The sequence below is a fragment of the Hemiscyllium ocellatum genome, chromosome 18 (genome assembly GCF_020745735.1).
Source record: "Hemiscyllium ocellatum isolate sHemOce1 chromosome 18, sHemOce1.pat.X.cur, whole genome shotgun sequence".
Classification (NCBI taxonomy): domain Eukaryota; kingdom Metazoa; phylum Chordata; class Chondrichthyes; order Orectolobiformes; family Hemiscylliidae; genus Hemiscyllium; species Hemiscyllium ocellatum.
The window spans coordinates 4,456,639-4,484,618 of record NC_083418.1 but is presented as its reverse complement, the minus strand read 5'-3'; the positions used below and the strand labels follow the sequence as shown (position 1 = coordinate 4,484,618).

Sequence of the window (27,980 nt, the reverse complement as noted above, 5' to 3'; positions counted from 1 at the left end):
AAAATGTCTTTAATACTGAGATCTATAATTTTTATTAATAAGCTATCAATGGTCAGTTGGAGAAGGCACGAGAATGGGGTTCACAATTGTTTTAGCCATGATCAAATATCATGGAAGACGAGATGGGTAGAATGGCTTAATTCTGTTCCAGTGTTCATTGCTCATATGATCTTGTGGTGTCTGGAATTGTCTTTCCACGAGGTCAGTGAAGGCTGAATTTGGTAAGTATTCGATTTAGGAGAGTTAAAGGGAATGTGGACAGGTTTGAGGGGCTGAGTGGTCGATAACTGTTCCTAATTGTCGATTCCTTATATATCAAAAGAGTGGTGATTGGCTTGATGGGAACACATTTTGAGCATAAGGACCTTCCCATTTCTGACTGAGACAGGGATATTCCTTTCGCTTTAGGGTTGTGTAATATGTGGTGCTCTCATGTCAAAGTAGCTGTGAAGACTGGGTTACTGAAAACACTCAAACTTGAGTGTCATAGATCTTTGATGAACAAGAGAATCAAAGTTTATTGGAAACAGACAGGAAAGGGATGTTTAGTCGCAATCATATCAACAATGCACATCGTTAATGGTGCTGCAGTCGTGTGGGGCTGAGTGACCAACTGCTGCTCCGAACACATGTGTTGTTCTCTCATGCACTCAGTAATGTTACAGAGCGAAAGAAAGATCCCATTCAGCCAGTCAGCATCGTTGTAATGAGACAGGCGGAGACCATTCTGCCCTCTAAGGATGTATGCAGGAATAGATTGAAGACATTCAGCCCACTAAGTACATTACACAGCATAGGATGAGGCCATCCAACCTATCTAGCCTGCTGCCCAGCGACAGGGCAAACCCGATTAACTATCAGGAAAGAAACATTCGGTATAAATGTTTATATTCAGGTTGTAAAGTTTTAACTGGGTGGAGTTCCTCAGGGATCAGTGTGACAGTATCAACAATTGACAATCTATACCAATGACTTGGGTGAGGGGACCGAATGCTTTGCAGCTTAATTAGCTCATTCACCAAGATAGTCATTTAACTGGGCATGGAGACTCTGCATTTGGATTCAGACAGAGGACATGCGTGAGCAAATCTTTGGCAGAAAACAGTATAATGTGTGCCAGGGAAGTCAGTGTTATGTTGAACAGAGAAAATAACAGTGACCTACTTAATTTGAGAGAATATCACAGAACTCATTGGTACAGAAGGATTTGTGCATCCCGGTACAAGAGTCACATAAACGTTGTCAGCAGCTTCAGCCAATGATTAGAAAAGGTTATCGAATCTTGCTGTTTTTATGCAAAGGCTATTGGCTATAAAGATTGGGATGTATTATTGCATTTGTACAAGACAATGCGGATACTACAGAGGATATATTGAGTGTGGCAATGAACCCCTAAACTGAAAGAAAAACATGCAATTGTTTTAGAAGATTTTCACAGATGTTTCACTTTACCCCTTGCTAGAATGAAGGATTGATGGAATCGTAGTGTCATACAGCACGGAAACAGATCCTTCAGTCCAGATCATCTGTGCCGACTAGGTATTCCAATCTAATGTAGTACCATTCGCCAGCATTAGACCCATGATCCTCTAAACCCTTATTATTCATATACCCATCCGTTGCCTTTTAAATGTTGTAATTGTACCAGCCGCTACCACTTTCGCTGCCAGCTCGTTCCATACACACACTATCCTCTGTATGAAAAAGTTACTCCTCAGCTACCTTTTCTTAATCTTTCCTCTCTCACCTTAAATCTTTACTCTCTGGTTTGGACTCCTCCAGCTTCGGTAAAATACCTTGGCTGTTTCCCGTATCCATGCTCCTCACGGCCTGTACAAGGTGAGAGCACGTCAGGTCTGAGAATGAGAGATGTTCACATAGAAACATGTAAGAACCTGAGGAGAATGTATTGGGGTGTAGCTGAAGGATGATAAAATAAAAATAAGGATTCAAGTTTAGCAAACATCATTCTCATTTTAACACAGCTACTACAAAAACATGAATTTAGTGTACAAAGATTATGCAGTAACATATACACATACCTTCAAATTTTAAATTATGAATCATTCTTAAATGGAGCAGATAACAAGGATGGAGTCGTGCAATCAGGGGAATGTTCGACGAGACCTTACATGGACTAGGTTGGTGTTCGGGTAACATTACTGTACGTTTCAGATCAGACAGAGAGAAAATGCAACCTGTCAGAGAAGCCATAGCCATTACTCCATCTCTTTAATTGTTCTTCTCTGCAGCAACATATGAGAGCTGAAAACCACCAGTCATCTTTACCACTTCAGAGGCAGAATAACAATTGAAACAATCTCAATTTTGCTTTTGTCATGAAATTAACTGTTGCTTCAACTACTATTCAGCAAAGTTTCATTTTTTTTTCGTGTTTGCCTTTAGGCGTGTGTGAATGTGTGTGTCAGTTTGTCTTTGTGGGCATGTTTCTATTTTTATGAGAGCTGAAAACTGGCAGACATAGAACATAGAAAATTACATCGTAGTACAGGCCCTTCGGCCCTCGATGTTTTGCTTTGACCAGTCATACCAACCTGAAGTCCATCTAACCTACATTATTCCATGTACTTCCATATGCTTGTCCAATGACGACTGAAATTTATTTAAAGTTGGCGAAACTACTACCGTTGCAGGCAAAGCATTCCATACCCTTACTATACCATGAGTAAAGAAACTACTTCTGACATCTGTCCTATATCTATCACCACTCACGTTAAAGCTAAGGCCCCTCGTGCTCGCCATCACCATACTTGGAAAAAGGCTGTCCCTGTCCACTCTATCTAACCCTCTGATTATCTTAAATGTCTCTATTAAGTCACCTCTCACCCTTGTTCTCTCCAACGAAAACAGCCTCAAGTCCTTCAGCCTTTCATCGTAAGACCTTCCGTATATACCAGGCAACATCCGAGTAAATCTCGTTTGCACTCTTTCCAAAGCTTCCACATCCTTCTTATAATGTGGTGACCAGAATTATACACATTACTCCAAGTGCGGCCGCACCAGAGTTCTGTACACCTGTAGCATAACCTCATGGTTCCAGAACTCGATCCTTCTATTAATATAAAATAAAACACTGCATGCCTTCTTAAAAACCCTGTCAACCTGGGTCGCAGCCTTCAATGATCTGTGTACTTGGACAACGAGATCTCTCTGCTCATCTACACTACCAAGAATCTTTCCATTAGCCCAGTACTTTGCATTCTGATGACTCAAACTAAAGTGAATCACCTCACACTTGTCTGTGTTCAACTCCATTTGCCACCTCTCAACCCATCTCTGTAGCATATCTATGTCTCTTCGTAACCTACTATATCCTTCGTCGCTATCCACAACTCCACCGACCTTAGTGTCTTCTGCAAAATTACTAACCCACCCTTCTACACCTTCATCTATGTCGTATATAGAAATTACAAACAGCAGCGGACCCAACACCGACCCTTGCGCTACATCACTAGTCACTGGACTCCAGGATGAACGTTTCCAATCAACCACCACCCTCTGTCTTCTTTCAGCAAGTCAGTTACTGATCCAAACAGCTAAATCACATCCCTCCGCATTTTATATGATAGCCTACTGTGAGAAACCTTATCGAACGGCTTGCTGAAATCCATACAAACCATATCAACCGATTTACTCTCATATACCTGTTTGGTCAACTTCTCAAAGAACTCAATAAGTTTTGTGAGACACGACCTACCCTTCTCAAAACTGTGCTGACTATTCCTAATGAAATTATTCTTTTCTAAATTATTATAAATCCTATCTCTTCTCACCTTTTCCAACACTTTACCAACAACTGAAGTAAGGCTCACTGTTCTATTATTAGTAGGGTTTTCTGTAATCCCCTTCTTAAACGAGGGAACCACATTTGCTATCCTGCAGTCTTCTGTCACTTATCCTGTAGAACATGACAATTTAAAGATCAATGCCAAATGCTCAGAAATCTCTTCCCTGGTTTCTCAAAGGATCCTAGAATCAATCCCATCCAGCCCAGGGGTCTTACCTATTTTCACACTCTGCAGGATTTCTAATACCACTTCCTTGCGAACCTCAATCCCACCTAGTCTAGTTGCTTGTATCTCAGCATTCTCCACGACAGCCTTGTCGTTTTCTAGAGTGAATACTGTCGAAAAATATTCATTTAGTGCTTGCTCTATCTCCTCTGAATCCACACATAACTTCCCAATACTATCCTTGATTGGCCCAAATCTTACTCACGTCACTCTTTTATTCCTTAAATACTTATAGAAAGCCTTAGGATTTACCCTGATCCTATCCACCAACAACTTCTCATGTCTTCTCCTGGTTCTTCTGAGCTCTCTCTTTAGTTCTTTCCTGTCTACCTTGTAACCCTCAAGCGCCCTAACTGAGTCTTCACATCTCATCCTAACATAAGCCTTCTTCTTCCTCTTGACCAGAGATTCCACTTCCTTTGTAAACCACGGCTCCCGCGCTCTACAGCTTCCTCCCTGCCTGACAGGTACATACTTATCTATGACACACAGGAGCTTGTCTTAAAGATGGAAAGCAGACCTGAGAGGTTTTGGATGCGAATTCCAGACCATGTTGCTTGAGCAACAGTAGAATCAGCCAAACAGGTGAAGTACTGAATTAACACATTGTTGGGAGTCTCGAAGAAAATGGGTTGTCAATGTCTCAAAGGGAGTGTGGTGCAGAGAGCGAGGGATGGGTACAGCCAGGAATTAAATCAAGAGTGCGAATTTTAAATTGCTGTTGCGAATGAATAGGAGTTTTGTGATGGATGGACATGTTTGTGCAGAAGTGAGCACGTGGGCGACAGAGTGTGAGATTTTCTTGAGATTATAGGGAGATTGAATTTGGGAGGCTGGCCAGGAGTGTGTTTGGATCATTAAGTTTGGAGACAACACAGAGATGGATGAGAGTTTCGGTGTAGAAGCTGAGATGAAGCTGGTTGTCAGGTTGTGAATCAGGCCTGTAATACAAGCAGGAGCAGAGTTGCCCCCGGTGGAGCCGAATATGAGTGTCGCTCAGCTCGCTGTTGCTGAGCAGCTGCTGCTTGATAGCCCTGTTAATGAATACTTCCATCACTTTACTGCAGATTGGATGTGGACTGATAGAGGGAAATTTCCTGAGTTGGATTGCTGTGTGTTTTTTTGTGTTGAACATCCCTGGGCAATGTTCCACATTGTCGGTAGACGCTAGTGCTGGAGCAGTACGTGGCTTGGTGGATGGCATGTTCTGGAGCATAAGCTATCAGTATTATTGTCAGAATGTTGGCAGAGCCGATAGCCTTTGCATTATTTAACCATTTCTTAATATTCGAACTAAATCGAACTGGCTTCAAGCTCACATCTGTGATGTTAGAAACCACTGGAGAACGCTGAGGTGGATGATTCACTTTGCAACTGGCTGTAAAGTGCCACAAATGCTGTCATCTTATCTTTTGCCCGGATGTGTGAGGCCCCTGCATCAGTGAGGGTGGGGATATATGTGATGCTTCCTCCAGTGAGTTGTTTAATTGTCCATTAACATTCACGACTGAGTTTTGCAGAACTGCAGAGCTCAGATCTGATCCATTGGTTGTGGGATTGCTTAGCTCTATCACTTGCTGCTGATGCTGTTTGATATGCAATTAGTCATGTTTGGTAGCTTCACTAGATTGGCACTTCATTTTTCGGTCGGCCTGGTGCTGCCCATGGCATGACTTCCTTTCCTGTCCATTGTGACGCGTTAATGCGGGATTCACAAACCCATGAGATTACAGATTGTGCTAGAGTACGTTTCTGCTGCTGTTGGTATCCAACAATGCCTCAGACATATCCAGTTTGAGTTCCTACATCTGTTCAAAGTCTGTCCCATTTAGCAAGGTGATAATACCACTCAACATAACGGATGGTACTCTCAAATTTAAGGCGAGGCTTTGTCTCCAAAAGAACTGTATGACGATCGCTCTTACCGAAACTGTCATGGACAGATTCATTTGCAGCTGGGAGATTCCTAATTATAAGATCTAATATGTTTATCTCTCTTTCTGGTTCGCTTACCTCCTGCTGCAAACCTAGTTAAACAGCTATGTCCTTGAGGACCCAACCAGCTCAGCAGTTGAGCTTCTCTTTGTGGAGGGCATTGAAATCCTATACCCAGTGTACACTTGACACCATTTTACTGCCTCAGTGATTCCTTCAAGTATTGCTCAACACGGAGGAGCACTCATCAGCGGAGGGAGCATGGTACATGGTAATCAGCAGGAGCCATGAGACTTCCTGATGTTCAAAGTTAATGCTGAGTACTTCCAGGCCAAAAGGTTCCTGTGTGTACACCACTGTGCCATGACGTCTCCCTGGTCTCTCCTGCTGGTGGGACAGGACATTTCCAGAGATTTTAGGAGAAAGTGAAGACTGCAGATACTGGTGATGAGATTCGAGAGTGTGGTGCTTGCAAAGCACGGCAGGTCAGGCTGATGAAGGGATAAGCTCGAAACGCCGATTCTCCTGCTCCTCGGATGCTTCCTGACCTGTTGTGCTTTTCCATCACCACAATCTCAATATCTAGGGAAGGTGATTGTAGTGTCTGTTCATTGTCTGTAAGTGATAATTCTGTGAGTATGACTATGTCAGGCTGTTCCTTGACTAGTCTGTGAAACATCTGATGAGAGAAACATTTTTTTTAAGATGGACAGAAGCAGGTTAGTTAAAAATTTCTAAATTATAATGTTGGGAAAATGATCAGTTACACCTGTCGAATCACGATATTTATCAAAATCTCTCTTGAGCTTACAACCGTCGAAGTTACAAACTTAAAAGGACTTAATCAGCAGTAATGCTGCTTCCATTTCCCTGAGCTGATGGAAGGCTGTGTTTAAATTGTTACCGTTTCATTTTCCTTTCTGTTATTTGGCAGTCACGTCGAATGGAGAATTGTTTCTATCAGTGGTCCATCTCAATATGTGTATTTGTTTTTGCCTATTTGTCCCTGTGTATCCTCCTGTGCCTCTTTTACATTCTCAGATTCTCTGCTTATGCATATCGTTCATTTCACATTTCTGTTCTTTGAAAAGCCAGATATTCAGAGACAGTTTGAGAGTTGAACTGCTTAGAGGCTTTCTGGCCCCCGCCTGGAGTCAGACGAAGTAGGCTCACATTCTCTGAATAATGTCTCTGGTCAATTAGAACTGAGGCAAGGAGCAATTTCTTCCTCAAAATATCATGATCCTTTCGAAGTTAAAGTTGAATTCCTTAACCAATAATTTAAAAATGTTATTACATGACAGCTAAAGGAGAACTAGGATGTATTTACTGTTTGTATACAACAAATGAATGGCGACAGCAGAGAATGAAGGTGATCAGCTGATGGTTTCTATACTATTACCACAACATTCCCCGGCAATTCTGCAATATCTCCTGCCTAACTTCTTTAGGAAGTGGAATAGGAGGAGGAGAACAGCGGGAAGAATCTCCAGTATAAAATTGTCGTTCGAAAGTACAACATACATTACTGGAACTGAACCAGGAAAAAAAAGCGGAACGCCAATCAGAACAGGCTGGATCTCAAACAGAACGCTGAGTTCCGTGATCGGCAACTCTGTACTTGTGAGAAATAACGAGCTTTGAATGCAATGAACACGCACCACTGTGATGGGAGGTGCTTTAACCAGCTAAGCCACCACACCACGCTAAAAGCGATTTTCATCGTCCATACGTGCAATACCTTCATCACTAGATCTCAGGAATTCCAATTTTTTTTTTCTGTATCAATGTTGCTCAGTACGAATTGCAATCAATCTGCGCTTTTGCAAAAGCAGACATTTCACGCCAGAACATACTCCAGTAAAAGGGCATAGAATGCAAAATATCTACTCTTGCATTGGCTTCTAACAAATTTTTGTTTGTTTAAACTGACAGAATAAAGAGAACACGTTCATCCTGCCGGGTCTGTTACCTACGTTAATACACACGCAGGGATCCTCAAACCAAGACGAACAGGCTCATTGTGGTGAGTGGAACAGCAGTGGTGTGTGAGTGATTGCAAACAGTGGGCAGTAAAGGCTGACCCATTATCACTGACACTGAGTCTTGCACCACCACACTTACATGCTACCTCATGTCTCCCAGTTATCAATGCATTGAATTTTAATTCACTCCTCTGCTGTACTTCTCAGTTTATTCCCGACCGCTTGCAGGTATCGAATTAGAACTTGCAACATTTAGAAATGCATTTCTGGGACATAGATATATTTCAATGTGATAAGGTTCACTGGGACATAGATATATTTCAATGCGTTAAGATTCATTTCAAGTCCCTAATTACCCCAGAGGTGTAGGGGGTACAGCATGGAGGTGCAGACATGAAACCGCGAGAGATGGAGGTCCTGAATTTGGAACCAGCGGCACTGAAGGAAATAGGCAAAAGTGAAGACTTTAGATGCTGGAAACCAGAGTTTATATCAGCCTGATTTTGGAAAAGCACAATAGGACAGGCAGCATCCGAGGATCAGGAAAGTTGACGTTTCTGTTGCTAGGTTTGCTGAGTTCATCAACAATTTTCGTTTTTGGCTCAGATTTCCAGCAACTGCAGCTCTTTGTTTTATGTTAATCTTCAAAACGTTTTGGACAAAACCAATGACCTGTTCGCATTGGAAAGTCAGCCCGAAGTACTGGTACGCCGATATGTTTGCTGAACAAAACAGTCTTCCATGAGTGGGAATAGTATCTGGGTCGCGGTGGTGAGAGTACTGAATTTTCACAAATAAACAACAATACAACGCGATAGATACTATCATAATTGTTCTCAATAAAACACTCTTTATCTTTTAGTTTCTGAATATTTTCGTTGCAGATTATTTTCAACTTGTCTTCGAAGATTTACAGAGTGGGCAAAGGGCCATTCTGCCCATTGTGCATTGCGGCTCATCAGAGAGCCATCTATTCTAGTCGCAGTTTCCAGCTTTGGCCCGAAGCTTGGTGTGTTCTGATGTTTCCAGGGCAAATGTCAATGCGGTTGTCCTGTGTTCTTATATGACACAACATTGGGACAGAAGATTGACATTTTCGAAACGTATTGTACCTCTTTTGACGAACTCGTACTCATTTCAATCCACAGAGGGAGACAGACAGGCAGATACCTCGAGAGTGACAGAAGTGTCTGTTGTGAGCTGGAATTTGAAATGGACAATAGAACAAATGCAAAAAAAGCTTTACATTCAAAAACACAGAGACGTCGTCCCGACAGGACTTCAGAGGGGAGCGTCAACATGGACCACAGTCAGAGAGAAGCATTACTTTCGAGCCAGATCTGACTCAAACCTACCATTTCTAACCCGAAATCAGACGCGTTATGCATAACGACACTTGCACAGCGTCATGCTAAGTTTTGGCAGCATGTCAATATTTAATATCATGGATTTCCATGGAATCAGAATTAAAAAGGTGAACGAGCAGCAAGGATAATCACCGACACTGCTTCACTTCGAAGCTTCCACTTTGTGAAGCAGTGTCTTTCACTGGCAAAAGAGACACATTTGTCCTCAGTTGCCTGCTTCAGGGTCGCCTCGTTCTCTGCTGGAAGTTTCCATCGTTTTATTCACAGTTACGACGCGATTTCATGATCCACCGCAGTGAAAAAGGTGTCATGGTGTCGTCCAAGCAAGACGCTGCACAAACTCAGCGAGAGAACTCTGATCATTTCTAGCTCAGGATGCAGAATTAGACGAGATGAGAGACACGTTTTATTGGCGCCGCCACTTCACTGCAAACGAGCGGCTCAAAACGAGCCTTTGTTCGCATCAGCTGTGCATTTGCTGAACAGAATCAGATTATCACAGTTTGTTTTCATCAATATAAAACCCATGCGAACTATTTGGAAACTTGGAGAGAGAAATATTGCTGCCAAAGGTGGTTATGTTGTGACGAACAGTAACGACAGTGTGTACAAGTCAGCTTGCAAGGGCTGCGGGTCCCCACGAAGGAATCTGAGTTTGCATCGCCCAGACATGGATGCAATTCCCAGTCAAGAAATGAAGACTTATATAATATCATCAGAACGAAAGCACGTTCTCCGTTGGACATGAAACACACACCCGGGTCCTGTCAGAGTCAGTCCAGTGATTGTTCTGTTTTATTCAGAAGGACATTGGCAGCACATGCACGCGAATACTACGATGGTAAACCTACCTCCAATATTTCACATTTTTGAGTTGCAAATGTCTCGGTTTTCGTCCAATGTCGCTAGTTCCGAATTGGAAGTCTTGTAACAGTCGAATATGCTAAAACGTCCAAACCAATAGCTTGACCGACCGTCTAAAGCAGGCTGTGACCTCCAAATTCAATCTGTCCTTCCCAGAGCGACAAGTGTCCTCGATCAGCTGGATGTTTCAAAAAAATGTGTGGGGCATTTATTATTTTGACATGGGAACAGTCTGATCTCATCCACGACAGATACATCCATGTCACTGGGACTATCTCCCTTCGAGACTCTTAATCTCTTGTGTGGTCCCGAGATTTTTCAGTGTCCTGGAGTCCAGATAAGGTTTGTCTTCCTCATGTTCGGGAACAAGAATTATTTCAATGCCTCAGATCAGTTCATGTCTCGAGAACATCAAAGTTAATGTTCTGTCCTCTTAAAGAATGGGAAGCTGTCTTGACTGTCTCTGCTCAATCGGACAGTTCACCATTCTTCATTCTCCTTTGATTTCACTACTCAAAGAGTTTCTGAAAGTCCATCTCTCAGGGTTTCATGCCTGTACCTCCATGCTGAGGAATCACCCCCTCCACCTCCGGGTTATTTCATGCCCAAACGTGAATATTATCACATTGAAAATCCTCCATGTACCAGAAATTCATTTCTCAATGTTGCAGGTTCTAATTCGATACCTGCAAGCAGTCGAGAATAAGTGGAGAAGCGGTGCAGTGTAGTCAAAGGCATTGCTGACTGGGAGACGTGAGGCAAGATATCATTGTGGAGCTGATGGTGCACGGCTCAGTGTAAATGTCATTTGATCAGACTTTACTGCCCACTGTTTTCAATGACTCACACTCCACTGCTGGTCAATTCACCACAATGAGCCCGTTCCTGTTGGTTTGAGGATCCCTGCGTGTGTATTAACGCGGTTAATGGGCCCAAAAGGATGAACACATCCTCCTTACACTGCCAGTTGAAACAGTTGAAAATGTTAGTTGGAAGACAATTCAAGAGGAGATTTTTTCTGTGTCTCTCTGTGTTTCTCTGTCAGACTGACAGAGTGTTATGAGATGCACACACTATCCTTCCACATCATCATTATCGCCCAGCTCCCATCCGGTCTCAGCTCATCTGCTCCTCTGCCATCTTCAATATTTTAATCGAGGCAGCATTGAGCGCCGTGCTTTGAGCTGTCTTAACTGGCAGCAGAATCTATATGGAATTTAAAATGAATATACAGTTGCCTCTAAATTGTTAAACATTGATTTGGAGATGCTGGTGTTGGACTGGGGTGTACAAAGTTAAAAATCACAGAACACCAGGTTATATTCCAAAATGTTTAATTGGAAGCACACTAGCTTTTGGAGCGCCGCTCCTTCATCAGGTGGTAGTGGAGGGTTTAATCCTAACACACACAATTTATAGCAAAAATTTACAGTGTGATGTAACTGAAATTATACATTGAAAAATTTATTGTCTGATAAGCCTTTCATCTGTTAGAATACAGTGATAGTTTCACTTCTTTCATGTGTAAATCACAAAACCCTTTTTTTAAAGTTACATTTTCGGGTTAGCTGTTAACATTGGTGATAGCTAGACAATATGTTGAAGATGTTGACCTGTGTTCTCTGTCTATGCCATGATGTTTAGATTGATTCTAATCTAAAAACTGAGATAATGGAGTTGTACATAAATTCAGGCAGTTTTTGAGCTCAGAGTTCTACATGAATGCTGGCAGTTTTTGAGCAAAGTATAATGCAACCCTGCAAGTTCATCCAACAAAATATATGTGTGCATGTGGGTCATTGGCTGTCTGTGTGTGTGTCTGTCTGGGTTGGGGGTTGTGAGTGTGAGAATGTGTGTGAGTGTGTGTCTGTGTGCGCATCTGTGTGCCTGTGTGTGTGAGTGTGTGTGTGCGCGTGTGTGTGTGTGTGTGTGTGTGTGTGAGTGCTTGTGTATGTGTAGGAGCGTCTGTGTGTGTGTGTGAATATTGTGCAATGGTGGTCACCTGTAATGTAACACGAATCCAAGGTCCCGGTTGAGGCCCTCCATAGAGGTACCGAACTTAGCTATCAGCCTCTGCTCGGCCACTTTCCTCTGCTGCCTGTCCCGAAGTCCACCTTGGAGGATGGTCACTCGAAGGTCCGAGGCTGAATATCCTGGTCCACTGAAGTGTTCCCCAACTGGGAGGGAACCCTCCTGTCTGTTGACACACACACCCTTACAGACACACACACTCCAACACTCACACTTGCATCGCCTCACGGACTTAAGATACTCTGCACTCACTACACACACACACACGCACACACACTCACACACTCGCAAACATTCTCACACTCACAACCCCCAACCCAGACAGACAGACAGACACACACACACACACAGACAAAGAGCCACATGCACACATATATTTTGTGGGGTGAATTTGTACTTTCAGGGTTACATTGTACTTTGCTCAAAACTGCATGCATTCATGGAGAACTCTGAGCTCAAAAACTGCATGAATTTATGTAAAACTCCGTTATCTCACTTTTTAGATTAGAATCAATCCAACCATCATAACACAGTCAGAGAACACAGGGGGCCAACACTTTCAACATATTGTCTAGCTATCACCATTGCTAACAGCTAACCCGAGAATGCAACTTTTAAAAAAATGCTTTTGTGATTTACACATGAAAGACGTGAAACTGTCACTGAATTCTAACGAATGAAAGGCTTATCAGACAATCAATATTTTAATGCATAATTTCAGTTACATCACACTGTAAATTTTTGCTATAAATTCTGCGTTAGGATTGAGTGCTCCGCTATCACCTGATGAAGGAACATCGCTCCGAAAGCTAGTGTGCTTCCAATTAAACCTGGTGTTGTGTGATTTTTAACTTCGTTAAACATTGGATTTTTCATGATATTCTTCATTCCGCTTCCCCTGTCCCACCTGCAAGTAGTTTTGTTTCTGAATGAGTACAGAGCTCCACACTGAGGATGACTTTCCTCTCTGACCGTGGCTATCCACTCGACTGTAAAATATCCAATCAACCTGAGCATTCCTTAAACCCACAGTGGTCATGACCCATTCTCACTGAGAACAGCAAATCATTTTCTGTCAAATGACCCTCGAAGATTTCCCAGAGCCTCCCCCCAAATGTTCAGGTTGGATGTCATTTATTATATTCCACTTTTTCGCCATTCTGATTGGTATAGTTCTCCCAACCCAATATTCCTTAACTTATCCTGGGTGTTTCTTTTTTTAACTCTGATTCTGGAACTTTTGGTAGCTATTGTAACCGTTTATCCTTCTGTTGCTTTCTGCTGGATAAACAGGAGGCTTACTTTTCTGTCTTTACGACACAACAGTTCATAGTTTCACCTGGCTAGTCCCAGACTGTTCCTTTAACTCCACCCCCGCCCACCCCCCACCCCCCACTTTTGACAGCGATCCTGGATTTACTTTTAGGTAATGAAGCTGGGTTGATCTCTCAATGAGGAGACATTTTTCAGGCAGTAATCATAACTCAAGATTAACATGGAAAAAGACAAGGAGAAGGTGAAATCAAAGGTCTAAACCGGGGTTGGGGGGGGGGAGCCGTTTTAAATAGGATCGCGTGTGATTGGGCAGCGAGCAGACTTAAATAAATCCATGTCAGAGCAGTGGGATGCATTGAAGAAGGATGTATGGAGATTACACTGTCAACCTGTTCCATGACAGATAAAAGATGGTACTGGAAGATGCTGTGAACTCTGCATATCAGGGGATTACCTGGAAAAGTTCACTGGTAAGACAAAAATTGTTGGAAATGGGGTTTCAATCCATGAATGTGAACTGATGCACTTGGCAGGACACAAAACACAAGTGATGCATTATGAATGGTAGAAACCTGGGAAGCACTGAGAATCAGAGGGATCTTGGTGCACATGAAGATCTTAGGGTAGCAGGGGAGGTCGATGAATTAGTTAAGTAGGTATCAGGAAGTCTTTGCTTTTGGAAGCCAAGACATAGAGTTTAAGAGCAGGGAAAATATGTTGACACTGTATGAAATGTTGACTAGGCCACAGCTAGAATGTTGCGTGCAGTTCTGGAATCCATATTATAGGGAGTATTTTCATTACCCGAAAGAGAGTTTTCAGGATTACTCTAAGGTTGCACTTTTTTAGGTATGAAGTGAAATTGTTTGGACGGGGGTTGTTTTATTTGCAGCAGTTGAGATTGATAAGGGGCACCGTTTAAATATATACTAATTTAAGGGGCATAGATAGCATCAGAAGGAAGCACGTTTTCCCCTTTGTGGACAGGTCAACGACCAGGGCACAGATGCAAAGAAACAGGGGTTTTAGTTTTACACCGGAAGTGTTGCGACAATGTGGAACTTACTTCCTGTAAGGGTATTGGAAGCAGATCCCCTGATACCATAGAACGCTTTAAATATATATAGTACTTGTAATGCCAGGACTTAATGCTGGAAAACTGGATGAGGATTCAGGAGGACAACATGCATATTCTTCCCCTGTGCTGTAAGTCTCTGTGTCTCCAAACCTTCTCCAACTCACACCTGGTCCATTGTCTTTTCAACCAATACTTCCTCCTGAGCCACTGACTCCAACAATGACCCTGACTGTAATTGTCCCAAATTCTGTTGCTTTTCGGGTACCTTAATTTTTTGCAGCAGCTCTGCAATTTGAGTAACTTTCCCCGGGATGCAACATTCCATATCAGTACCTTTGAAATTGTAGCAACCCGAGTAAAAAGTGAGGTCTGCAGATGCTGGAGATTGTAGCAACCCATCAATATTGAGCAAGCCATCCTCTGACATTTCTCAGTGTTCAATGTAGTGATGCCACACTTTCCCTGGGACTAGATCATAATAGCCACGAAATTCACTGCCTGAAGGATAACAGAATAATGAATTCATGTTAATGAACGCTCTTTTCTGTACAAGTTTACAAGCATTCTGTGCTGTTGCTATGACAGTGATATACCTAGGGAGGTACGGTGGCACAGTGGTTAGCACTGCTCTCACAGCGCCAGGGACCTGGGTTCAATTCCCGTCAGGCGACTGACTGTGTGGAGTTGTACATTCTCCCCGTGTCTGCGTGGGTTTCCTCCGGGTGCTCCGGTTTCCTCCCACAGTCACAAAGATGTGCAGGTCAGGTGAATTGGCCATGCTGTAGTGTTAGGTAAGGGGTAAATGTAGGGGTATGGGTGGGTTGCGCTTCGGCGGGTCGGTGTGGACTTGTTGGGCCGAAGGGCCTGTTTCGATACTGTAAGTAATCTAATACGAACATCTAGTAGTTAAAATAATTGTGATGTAAACTGTAAACTTAAAACTTACTAATTTCTAGCTTGAACAGAAATAGTCAGATTATGAACAACAGATGGAATCTAGGAAACCAGTCATAACAATCAAAGAATCTAACATTTAGAAGGGTGAATTTACAGCACATGCTGCCATGAGTCTCACCAGAACAGTCAACACAGCTGGATAAAATGGCCAGAAAATTGGATGACTCCACATGATAAGGAAGTACTAAAATCTTAACCACTCTTTTCTTTTCATTCCCTATTCCGTCCCTGTGTGTGTGTGTGTGTGTGTGTGTGTGTGTGTGTGTGTGTGTGTGTGTGTGTGTGTTTGTCTTTGTGTGTTTGTGTGTGCACCTCTCTCCCTCTGAGGCCATTTCAACCTTCTGAAAAGTGAAGTAAATCTCTGCAATGGGTCCCAGTATTAATTTATGAGGAGGGAAAAAAATCAGTATAGCTGTTAAATATCAAAAAAGGGCAGATATAAATCAATTGTTATGATAGGAAAAAGAGGTTTTGGGAAATGTAGAGAGACGTTTTCTTTATGATTCATTTGAGGACAGATGCAGTGCAATTATAAAGGGACGATGATCCTTGGCATTGATTATACATGATGTTAAAATGTGATTTCCAGGCAGAGGCAAATTATGACTGTAAAAGCATAATGAAAGATAAGGAAGATGGGATCGTTGTAAATCTGGTCAAGCGTGAACCCCAATCATCTGCAAATATGATGGAGAATGAGGAGCAGACCCTGGAGGTTGAATCAAAATTTTGGATGCACGGAGGTAGAGGTAAAGTAACAAAATATCATTGCCAACCCCGGAAAAACTGCTCTAATTGTCTTCAATTATCAACATATAACATAGAAAAAGATAATTGCAGTTAAATGACACTGATTCTTTACATTCAATGTGTATTCATGCAAGTTTTTAAAAAAAATGATTTGCACATCATTCAGTTTAAAATGTAAACATGTAGGAGCCGATTCCAAATGCAGAATTCTGAGTGTTGTTCAGAAGCTCGGGTGGATCCACCGTGCACCTTCAGTAAAATAAACTGTTCAGGCACACTCTGTGACTTATGTGTTACAGAAGATTTCTTGTGGACAGGTACCTAAATTGAAAAAAAGTGAACATCAATTTCAGTCCCACGTACATACATGTGTGTGGTCCTGTAAAAGTAGATGAAAGGAAGTAAGAGGGAATGAAACTCATGTACTTAAACAGAAATGTATCAAGTACTCGACTACTGCTCTGTCCAGGACTTTAAGAAACTACAGAGAGTTGTGGACACAGGCCAGGTCAGACACAAGCCGACCTTCCATCCATTGACTGGATTTACACTTCTTGTTGCTGCAGAAAGTCAGCCAAAACCATTAAACACCCTCCCGCCCCGGTTAAACTCTCCTCAAACCTCTTCCGTCAGTCAAGTGATAAAAAAATCATAAACAGACAGAACAATATGTTCAAGGATAACTTCTTCCCCACAGTTATTTGAATTCTGCAAGGAAAATAGGTTTTCTTTCCACAGTGCATTGATAAATGTGGCAATATTAATAAATTAAATCGAATCAAATCAGAGTTTAGAAAAAAAAGGTAAATGACAGAGACGATGGACGAGTAACCCTGTCGAACAGCAGAGCTAGTGGAATACCTTGTGAATCAAGATGCATTGATTGTTTCAACATGACCGCTTTAAGACAATGAAAGACATTGCATTATTTCATTGCTTCATTGAGACAAACGACAATCATTGATTCAATGAATCGAACGTTATTCGTTGTTTCAATGAAACAAACAACACGTTTATTTAATGAATCAAAGTGCACGCATTGATTCAATGGTACATACTGCACGTCTTAATTCAATGAGTAGAGCTTATCACATTCAATCAATGTGTCAAGCTGAACGCTTTAAGACAATGAAACAAACTGCATTCATTTATTCATTGAATCGAACTTCAATCATTGTTTCAATGAAACAAACGATATTCATGTATTCAATGAATCAAAGTTAACGCACGTATTAAGCAAACCAAACTGCATACTTTCATTCAATGATACAGACTGCAAATCTTAAGTCAATCAGTGCAGCTTCGCCCATTCATTCAACGTGACAAGCTGAACCCTTCAATTTAATGAAAGACACTGAATGCATTGATTCATTGAATCAAACTACAATCATTGATTCAACGAATCGAATGTTATTCGTTGTTTCAATGAAACAAACTTAAGACATTTATTAGTAAATCAAACGGCACACATTAATACAATGGTACAGACTGCACGTCTCAATTCAATGAGTAGAGCTTCTCGCATTCATTCAATGTGTCAAGCTGAACGCTTTAAGACAATGAAACAAACTGCATTGATTCATTGAATCAAACTACAGTCATTGTTTCAAAGAAACAAACGTTATTCATTTAATCAAAGAGTTAAACTTAACACACTTGTATGGTATTTTATAAACTACATTAGTTGATTCATTGAATCAAGCTTCAATCATTGTTTCAATGAAAGAAACGTTATTCATGTATTCAATGAATCAAAGTTAACACACTTATTAAGTATATCAAACTGCGCATATTCATTCAATGATACAGACTGCACGTCATAATTCAATGACTAGAGTTTCTCTCATTCATTCAACTTGTCAAGCTGAACACATTAATTCAATGAAAGGCACTGCATTCATTGATTCATTGAAGCAAATTACAATCATTGTTTCAATGAAACAAACGTTATTCATTTAATCAGAGATTAAACTTAACACACTTGTTAAGTCAATCAAGCTGCACATATTCATTCAATCATACACACTGCACGTCTTAATTCAATGAATAGAGCTTCTCTCATTCATTCAATGTATCAACATGAACGCTTTCAGACAATGAAAGACATCGCATTTTTTCATTGATTCATTGAATCAAACTACAATCATTGAATCAATTAATCGAACGTTATTCGTTGTTTCAAGGAAACAAACACATTTATTTAGTGAATCAAACTACACTCATTGATTCAATGGTTCAGACTGCTCGTCTGAATTCAATGAGCAGAGTTTCTATCATTCATTCAATGTGTCAAGCGGAACGCTGTAAGACAATGAAACAAACTGCTTTGATTGATTCATTGAATCAAAGTGCAATCATTGTTTCAATGAAAGCAACGTTATTCATATATTCAATGAATGAAAGTTATCACACTTATTAATTAATCAAACTGCACACATTCATTAAATGATACTGACTGCACGTCTTAATTCAATGAGTAGAACTTCTCTCAATTCATTCATTGCGTCAAGCTGAACGCTTTAATGCAAAGAAATAAACTGCATTCGTTGATTAATTGAATCAAACTTCAATCATTGTTTCAATGAAAGAATCGTTATTCATATATTCAATGAATCAAAGTTAACACACTTACTAAGTATATCAAACTGCGCACATTCATTCAATGATACAGACTGCACGTCTTAATTCGATGACTAGAGCTTCTCTCATTCATTCAACGTGTCAAGCTGAACAAATTTATTCAATGAAAGACACGGCATTCATTGATGCATTGAATCAAACTACAATCATTGTTTCAATGAAACAAACGTTATTCATTTAGTCAAAGATTAAATTTAACACACTTGTTAAGTCAATCCAGCTGCACATATTCATTCAATCATACACACTGCACGTCTTAACTCAATGAATAGAGCTTCTCTCATTCATTCAATGTGTCAACATGAACGCTTTCAGACAATGAAAGACACTGCATTTTATCATTGACTCATTGAATCAAACTACATTGATTCAATGAATCGAACGTTATTCGTTGTTTCAACGAAACACACTTAGCACAGTTATGAAGAGAATCAATCTGCACACATTGATTCAATGGTATAGACTACACGTCTTAATTATAAGACTAGAGCTTCTCTCATTCATTCAATGCGTCAAGCGGAACGCTTTAAGACAATGAAACAAACTGCTTTGATTGATTCATTGAATCAAAGTGCAATCATTGTTTCAATGAAAGCAACGTTATTCATATATTCAATGAATGAAAGTTATCACACTTATTAATTAATCAAACTGCACACATTCATTAAATGATACTGACTGCACGTCTTAATTCAATGAGTAGAACTTCTCTCAATTCATTCAATGCGTCAAGCTGAACGCTTTAATACAAAGAAATAAACTGCATTCGTTGTTTCATTGAATCAAACTTCAATCATTGTTTCAATGAAAGAAACGTTATTCATATATTCAATGAATCAAAGTTAACACACTTACTAAGTATATCAAACTGCGCACATTCATTCAATGATACAGACTGCACGTCTTAATTCAATGACTAGAGCTTCTCTCATTCATTCAACGTGTCAAGCTGAACACATTTATTCAATGAAAGACACGGCATTCATTGATTCATTGAATCAAACTACAATCATTATTTCAATGAAACAAACGTTATTCATTTAATCAAAGATTAAACTTAACACACTTGTTAAGTCAATCCAGCTGCACATATTCATTCAATCATACACACTGCACGTCTTAATTCAATGAATAGAGCTTCTCTCATTCATTCAATGTGTCAACACGAACGCTTTCAGAAAGACACTGCATTTTATCATTGATTCATTGAATCAAACTACAATCATTGATTCAATGAATCGAACGTTATTCGTTCTTTCAATGAAACCAACTTACATACATTTATTTAGTGAATCATTCTACACGCATTGATTCAATGGTTCAGACTGCACGTCTTAATTCAATGAGTAGAGCTTCGCTCATTCATTCAATGTGTCAAGCTGAACGCTTTAAGGCAATGAAACAAACTTCAATGATTCAATGAATCGAACGTTATTCGTTGTTTCAATGAAACAAACAACACAGTTATGAAGAGAATCAATCTGCACACATTGATTCAATGGTATAGACTACACGTCTTAATTATAAGAATAGAGCTTCTCTCATTCATTCAATGCGTCAAGCTTTAAGACAATGAAACAAACTGCTTTGATTGATTCATTGAATCAAACTTCAATCATTGTTTCAATGAAACATACGTTATTCATTTATTCAAGGAGTCAACATTAACACACTTATTATGTCAGTCAAAATGCACACATTCATTCAATCATTCAGAATGCACGTCTTAATTCGGTGAGTAGAGCTGCTCTGATTCATTCAATGTTTCAACATGAACGCTTTAAAACAATCAAAATTCAATGTGTCAAGCTGAACGCTTTAAGACAATGAAACAAACTGCAGTTATTTATTCATTGAATCGAACTTCAATCTTTGTTTCAATGAAACAAACGTTATTCATGTATTCAATGAATCAAAGTTAACACACTTATTAAGTAAACCAAACTGCACACATTCATTCAATGATACAGACTGCAAGTCTTAATTCACTGAGTAGAGCTTCTCACATTCATCCAACGGGTCAAGTTGAACACTTTAATTCCAAGAAAGACACTGCATTCATTGATGCATTCTGTCAAACTTCAATCATTATTTCAATGAAAAATACGTTATTCATTTAGTCAAGGAATCAAACTTAACACACGTATTAAGTAAATCACATTGCACACACTCATTCAAAGATACAGACTGCAAGTCTTAAGTCAATCATTGGAGCTTCGCCCATTCATTCAACGTTTCAAGCTGAACGCTTTAATTCAATGAAAGACACTGAATTCATTGATTCATTGAATCAAACTACAATCATTGATTCAACGAATCGAATGTTATTCGTTGTTTCAATGAAACAAAATTAGACATTTATTAGTAAATCAAACGGCACACATTGATTCAGTGGTACAGACTGCACGTCTCAATTCAATGAGTAGAGCTTCTCTCATTCATTCAGTGCGTCAAGCTGAACGCTTTAAGACAATGAAACAAACTGCATTGATTCATTGATTCATTGAATCAAACTACAATCATCGTTTCAATGAAACAAACGTTATTCATTTAATCAACGAGTTAAACTTAACACACTTGTTAAGTCAATCAAGCTGCTCATATAATTCAATAATACACTGTGCACTTAATTCACTGAATAGAGCTTCTCTCATTCATTCAATTTGTCAACCTGAACGCTTAAAGACAATGTAAAACACTGCATTTCTTCATTGATTCATTGAATCAAACTACAATAATTGATTCAATGAATCGAACGTTATTCGTTGTTACAATGAATCAAACTTCACACATTTATTTAGTGAATCAAACTACACACATTGATTCAATGGTTCAGACTGCACGTCTCAATTCAATCAGTAGAGCTTCTCTCATTCATTCAATGTGTCAAGCTGAACGCTTTAAGACAACGAAGCAAACTGCATTCATTTATTCATTGAATCGAACTTCAATCATTGTTTCAATGAAACAAACGTTATTCATGTATTCAATGAATCAAAGTTAACACACTTATTAAGTAAGTCAAACTGCACACATTCTTTCAATCATACAGAATGCACTTCTTAATTCAGTGAGTAGATCTTCTGTCATTCGTTCAACGTGTCAACATTAACGCTTTAAGAAAATGAAAGACACTGCATTGATCCACTGATTCATTGAATCAAACTTCAATCATTGTTTCCATGAAAGAAGCGCTATTCATATATTCAATGAATCAAAGTTAACACCCATTAAGTATATCAAACTGCGCACATTCATTCAATGATACAGACTGCACGTCTTAATTCAAGGAGTAGAGATTCTCTCATTCATTCAACGTGGGAACTTCAAGAGGAAGAAAGGATAACCAGTATGAAGGTGGAGCGTGAGAAAGCACTGGAGCATAAAAATCGAATGTCAAGAATGATGGAGGATCAAGACCAGTTCCTCACCAAGCTTATGGCTTCACGTCGCACTGTCTATGAGGAGAAACTAAAGAACTTCCAAGACCGGCTGAATGAAGAACGAAAGATGCGTTTAGAAGAGCGTAAAAAACAACGTAAAGAGGAAAGACGCAGGCTCTACTACATACAAAAAGAGGAAGAAGCTCAGAGATTGGAAGAAGAAAAACTTAAGAAGGAGCGTGAAGAGAAGGAACGTTGTGAACGTGAAAAACGAGAAGCAGAAGAGCGTGAATACCAAGAAAAGCTAAGAAAATTGGAGGAAACCGAAAGGAAACGCCGCCAGCGAGAAATGGAAATTGAAGAACGCGAACGGCGTAAAGAGGAAGAAAGGAAATATGCTGAAGATCAGTTTCGCCGGAAGGAATCTCAGCGCTGGAGTGACAGAGACTCTGAACGAGATGGTTGGAGGGATTCCCGTATTATAGAAAGAGAATCCGAATGGAGACGCGGAGGAACTGATGCCGAGTGGCGTCGAGGGGAAGGCCGTGGCTTTGATGATGATAGGCCAGCATTCCGTCGTGGGGATGACCGAATTAGGCGAGACGATGATAGGGAGCCATTGTTTAGAAGAGGGGACGATGATCGTGGGCCGTTGTTCAGGCGAGGTGATGACGACAGGGGGTCTTGGCGGGATGATGACAGAGGCTCCCGCCGTGATGATGACAGAGGTCCTCGACGTGTGGACGATTCCAGGCCTGGCCCATGGAGACCACTTGATAAACCAGGTGGTGGATGGAGAGAAAGGGAAAAAGCACGTGAAGAAAGCTGGGGCCCACCCAGAGACACCAGGTCTTCAGAAGATAACAGAGATCGTGATTTGGATCGAGATCAAGATCGTGATCGCCGTATTGCATTTAGAGACAAAGATGATGGTCCTTGGAGACGTGGTGGTGGCTCAGAAGATTCTAGTAGCTGGAGAGAAATTCCACGACGTGACGACAGGGATGGTGATCGAGATCGTAGAGACTTGCGTGAACGCAGAGACATCAGGACTCGTAAAGATGAACCAGAGCGCCGTGCTGCATCTATTCGAAGTGATCGAGATGATGGTACCTGGCGACGTGGTGAGGAACGCCAAGGTGAAAGCCAAGCTAAAGAGGTGCAGGATACTCCTGTGAAAGGTCCACCACTTAAGGACAATGACCAAGACAAATCGATCTGGAAAACTGATAAGGACAAAGAGACATCGCGTCGTATCAAAAATGTCATTGATGACGAAGGCTGGACTACTGTTCGCCGCTAAATTTAATCTTCATGTCCAATTTACCACGGCAACTAGCTGAATTCTTTTGAATCTGAATAACAGTAACTTTGTGGCAAACTATCAAATTTTTTGCAAGTAACCAGTAAAATTGACGTGTTAAACTGTACGCATGTACCTATTTTAGTACAGCAAATTTAATACAAGCCGATCATGCAGCTAAAATAATAGAAGCCTGCTAAATGAAACATCTGTTGCATGTCAAAGCTTTGCCTTTACTCTGTCAACATTTCACTTGATAACCTAAATATGACAACTGCCTACCTTGAATTTTCAAGATTGCCCAGTTTTCTTAAATGAGCTATGACAACTTTGATAGTAAACAGAATACAGTTAGCATCTAGTGCAACTGTAATGTGAAAAGGAAATACACACCAGCCTACGTCTCTCTCCAAATTTGATCAGCTAACATGGATAAAGTAGCCTTGCTGTATAATGGAGACATGATTAAAGGCTTTTATCATCCAATTATTTGGTACCGGTACATGTCTTGCCAGTATGTCTGCTACTTTCACAAATAATACATTGTGAATTATTGAGTGTATTTTTAAAGTCGCATACTCCCTATTTAAACCTTTTGCAATTTGGAGTATTTTTGGTCAGGTTTGCTACCCCCTCTCACTTGGATTATTAACTTGATTTGGACCTAATTTTCTTCCCAACTTTAGAATAAAGGTTTTCCTCATCAAAGATTTTACCAAAAAAAAAATGCAGTTGTATAAGACTCTGGTGCGGCCTCATCTGGAGTATTGTGTGCAGTTTTGGTCGCCATACTATAGGAAGGATGTGGAAGCTTTAGAACGAGTGCAGAGGAGGTTTACCAGGATGTTGCCTGGAATGGTAGGAAAATCTTATGAGGAAAGGCTGAGGCACTTGGGGCTGTTCTCATTGGAGAAGAGAAGGTTTAGGGGAGATCTGATAGAAGTGTATAAGATGATTAGGGGTTTAGATAGGGTAGATACTAAGAACCTTTTACCGCTAATGGAGTCAGGTGTTACTAGGGGACATAGCTTTAAATTAAGGGGTGGTAGGTATAGGACAGATGTTAGGGGTAGATTCTTCACACAGCGGGTTGTGAGTTCATGGAATGCCCTGCCCGTATCAGTGGTGAACTCTCCTTCTTTATGGTCATTTAAGCGGGCATTGGATAGGCATTTGGAAGTTATTGGGCTAGTATAGGTTAGGTAGGATTCGGTCGGCGCAACATCGAGGGCCGAAGGGCCTGTACTGCGCTGTATCCTTCTATGTTCTATGTTCTATGTGTCAAGCTGAACGCTTTAAGACAATGAAACAAACTGCATTGATTCATTGAAACAAACTACAATCATTGTTTCAAAGAAACAAACGTTATTCATTTAATCAAAGAGTTAAATTTAACACACTTGTTAAGTCAATCAAGCTGCACACATTCATTCAATCATACACACTGCACGTCTTAATTCAATGAATAGAGCTTCTCTCATTGATTCAACTTGTCAACCTGAACGCTTAAAGACAATGAAATCAAACTGCACACATTGATTCAATGGTTCAGACTGCACGTCTTAATTCAATGAGTAGAGCTTATATCATTCATTCAATGTTTCAAGCCTAACGCTTTAAGACCATGAAACAAACTGCATTGATCCATTGATTCATTGAATCAAACTACAATCCTTGATTCAATGAATCGAACGTTATTCGTTGTTTCAACGAAACAATCGTAACTCATTTAGTCAGTGAATCAATCTGCACACATTGATACAATGGTTCAGACTGCACGTCCTTATTCAATGAGTAGAGCTTTTCTCATTCATTCGTTGTGTCAAGCTGAAAGCTTTAAAACAATGAAACAAACTGCATTCGTTGATTAATTGAATCAAACATTGTTTCAATGAAAGCAACGTTATTCATATATTCAATGAATGAAAGTTATCACACTTATTAATTAATCAAACTGCACACATTCATTCAATGATACAGACTGCACGTCTTAATTCAATGAGTAGAACTTCTCTCAATTCATTCAATGCGTCAAGCTGAACGCTTTAAGACAATGAAACAAACTGCATTCGTTGATTCATTGAATCAAACTTCAATCATTGTTTCAATGACACAAACGTTATTCATTTAATCAAGAGTTAAACTTAACACACTTGTTAAATCAATCAAGCTGCACATGTTCATTCAATCATACACACTTCACGTCTTAATTCAATGAGTAGAGCTTCTCTCATTCATTCGTTGTGTCAAGCTGATCGCTTTAAGACAATGTAAAAAACTGCGTTTATTCATTGATTCAAGGAATCAAACTACAATCATTGATTCAATAAAGCGAACTTTATTCGTGTTTTTACTGAAACAAAATTAACTCATTTATTTAGAGAATCAAGCTGCACACATTGATTCAATGGTATAGACTACACGTCTTAATTATAAGAGTAAAGCTTCTCATTCACTCAATGTGTCAATCTGAACGCTTTAAGTCAACGAAATAAAATTCATTCATTGACGCATTGAATTAAACTTCAATCATTGTTTCAATGAAAACTACGTTATTCATTTATTCATGGAATCAAACTTAACACACATATTCAGTAAATCAAACTGCACACATTCATTCAATCATACAGAGTGCACGTCTTAATTCAGTGAGTAGAGCTTCTCTCATTCATTCAATGTGTCAACATGAAAGCTTTAAGACAATGAAAGACACTACATTGTTTCGTTGATTCAGTGAATCAAACTACAATCATTGATTCAATGAATCGAACGTTATTCGTTGTTTCACTGAAACAAAATTAACACATTTATTTAGAGAATCAAACTGCACACATTGATTCAATGGTACAGACTTCACATCTTAATTCTAAGAGTAGAGTTTCTCTCATTCATTCAATGTGTCAAGCTGAACACTTTAAGACAACGAAACAGACTGCATTCGTTGATTCATTGAATCAAACTTCAATCATTGTTTCAATGAAAGAAACGTTATTCATATATTCAATGAATCAAAGTTAGCACACTTATTAAATATATCAAACTGCGCACATTCAGTCAATGATACAGACTGCACGTCTTAATTCAATGACTAGAGCTTCGCTCATTCATTCAACGTGTCAAGCTGAACACATTAATTCAATGAAAGACACTGCATTCATTGATTCATTGGATCAAACTACAATCTTTGTTTCAATGAAACAAACGTTATTCATTTAATCAAAGATTAAACTTAACACACTTATTAAGTCAATCAGGCTGCACATATTCATTCAATCATAGACACTGCACGTCTTAATTCAATGTATAGAGCTTCTCTCATTCATTCAATATATCAACATGAACGCTTTCAGACAATGAAAGACACTGCATTTTATCATTGATTCATTTAATCAAACTACAATCATTGTTTCAATGAAATAAACGTTATTCATATATTCAATGAATCAAAGTTAACACACTTATCAAGTATATCAAACTGCGCACACTCATTCAATGATACAGTCTGCACGTCTTAATTCAATGAACAGAGCTTCTCTCATTCATTCAACGTTTTAAGCTGAACACATTAATTCAATGAAAGACACTGAATTCATTGATTCATTGAATCAAACTACAATCATTGATTCAACGAATCGAATGTTATTCGTTGTTTCAATGAAACAAACTTAAGACATTTATTAGTAAATCAAACGGCACACATTGATGCAATGGTACAGACTGCACGTCTCAATTCAATGAGTAGAGCTTCTCTCATTCATTCAATGTGTCAAGTTGAACTCTTTAAGACAATGAAACAAACTGCATTCATTTATTCATTCAATCGAACTTCAATCATTGTTTCAATGAAACAAACGATATTCATTTATTCAATGAATCAAAGTTAACGCACTTATTAAGTAAACCAAACTGCACACATTAATTCAATGATACAGAATGCACGTCTTAATTCAGTGAGTAGAGCTTCATTCAATGTTTCAACATGACCACTTTAAGACAATGAAAGACATTGCAGTATTTCATGGATTCATTGAGTCAAACTAGAATCATTGATTCAATGAATCGAACGTTATTCGTTGTTTCAATGAAACAAACTTAACACGTTTATTTAGTGATTCAAACTGCACACATTGATTCAATGGTACATACTGCACGTCCTAATTCAATGAGTAGAGCTTCTCTCATTCAATGTGTCAAACTGAACGCTTTAAGACAATGAAACAAACTGGATTCATTTATTCATTGAATCGAACTTCAATCATTGCTTCAATGAAACAAACGATATTCATGTATTCAATGAATCAAAGTTAACGCACTTACTAAGTAAACCAAACTGCACACTTTCATTCAATGATACAGACTGCAAGTCTTAAGTCAATCA

At 39.6% G+C, this 27,980-nt stretch overlaps 1 protein-coding gene across 1 annotated transcript in view; it reads left to right on the top strand.

Moving 5' to 3' along the window:
* LOC132824523 (eukaryotic translation initiation factor 3 subunit A-like) overlaps positions 1-24,310 on the top strand; it is a 50,741-nt gene extending 26,431 nt beyond the window's left edge. The window contains exon 3 of the mRNA XM_060839159.1: positions 22,213-24,310. Coding sequence (XP_060695142.1) covers positions 22,213-23,602 — 1,390 coding nt within the window. The 3' untranslated portion in view covers positions 23,603-24,310. The remainder of the gene's footprint in view (positions 1-22,212) is intronic.
* Positions 24,311-27,980: the final 3,670 nt, after the last annotated feature.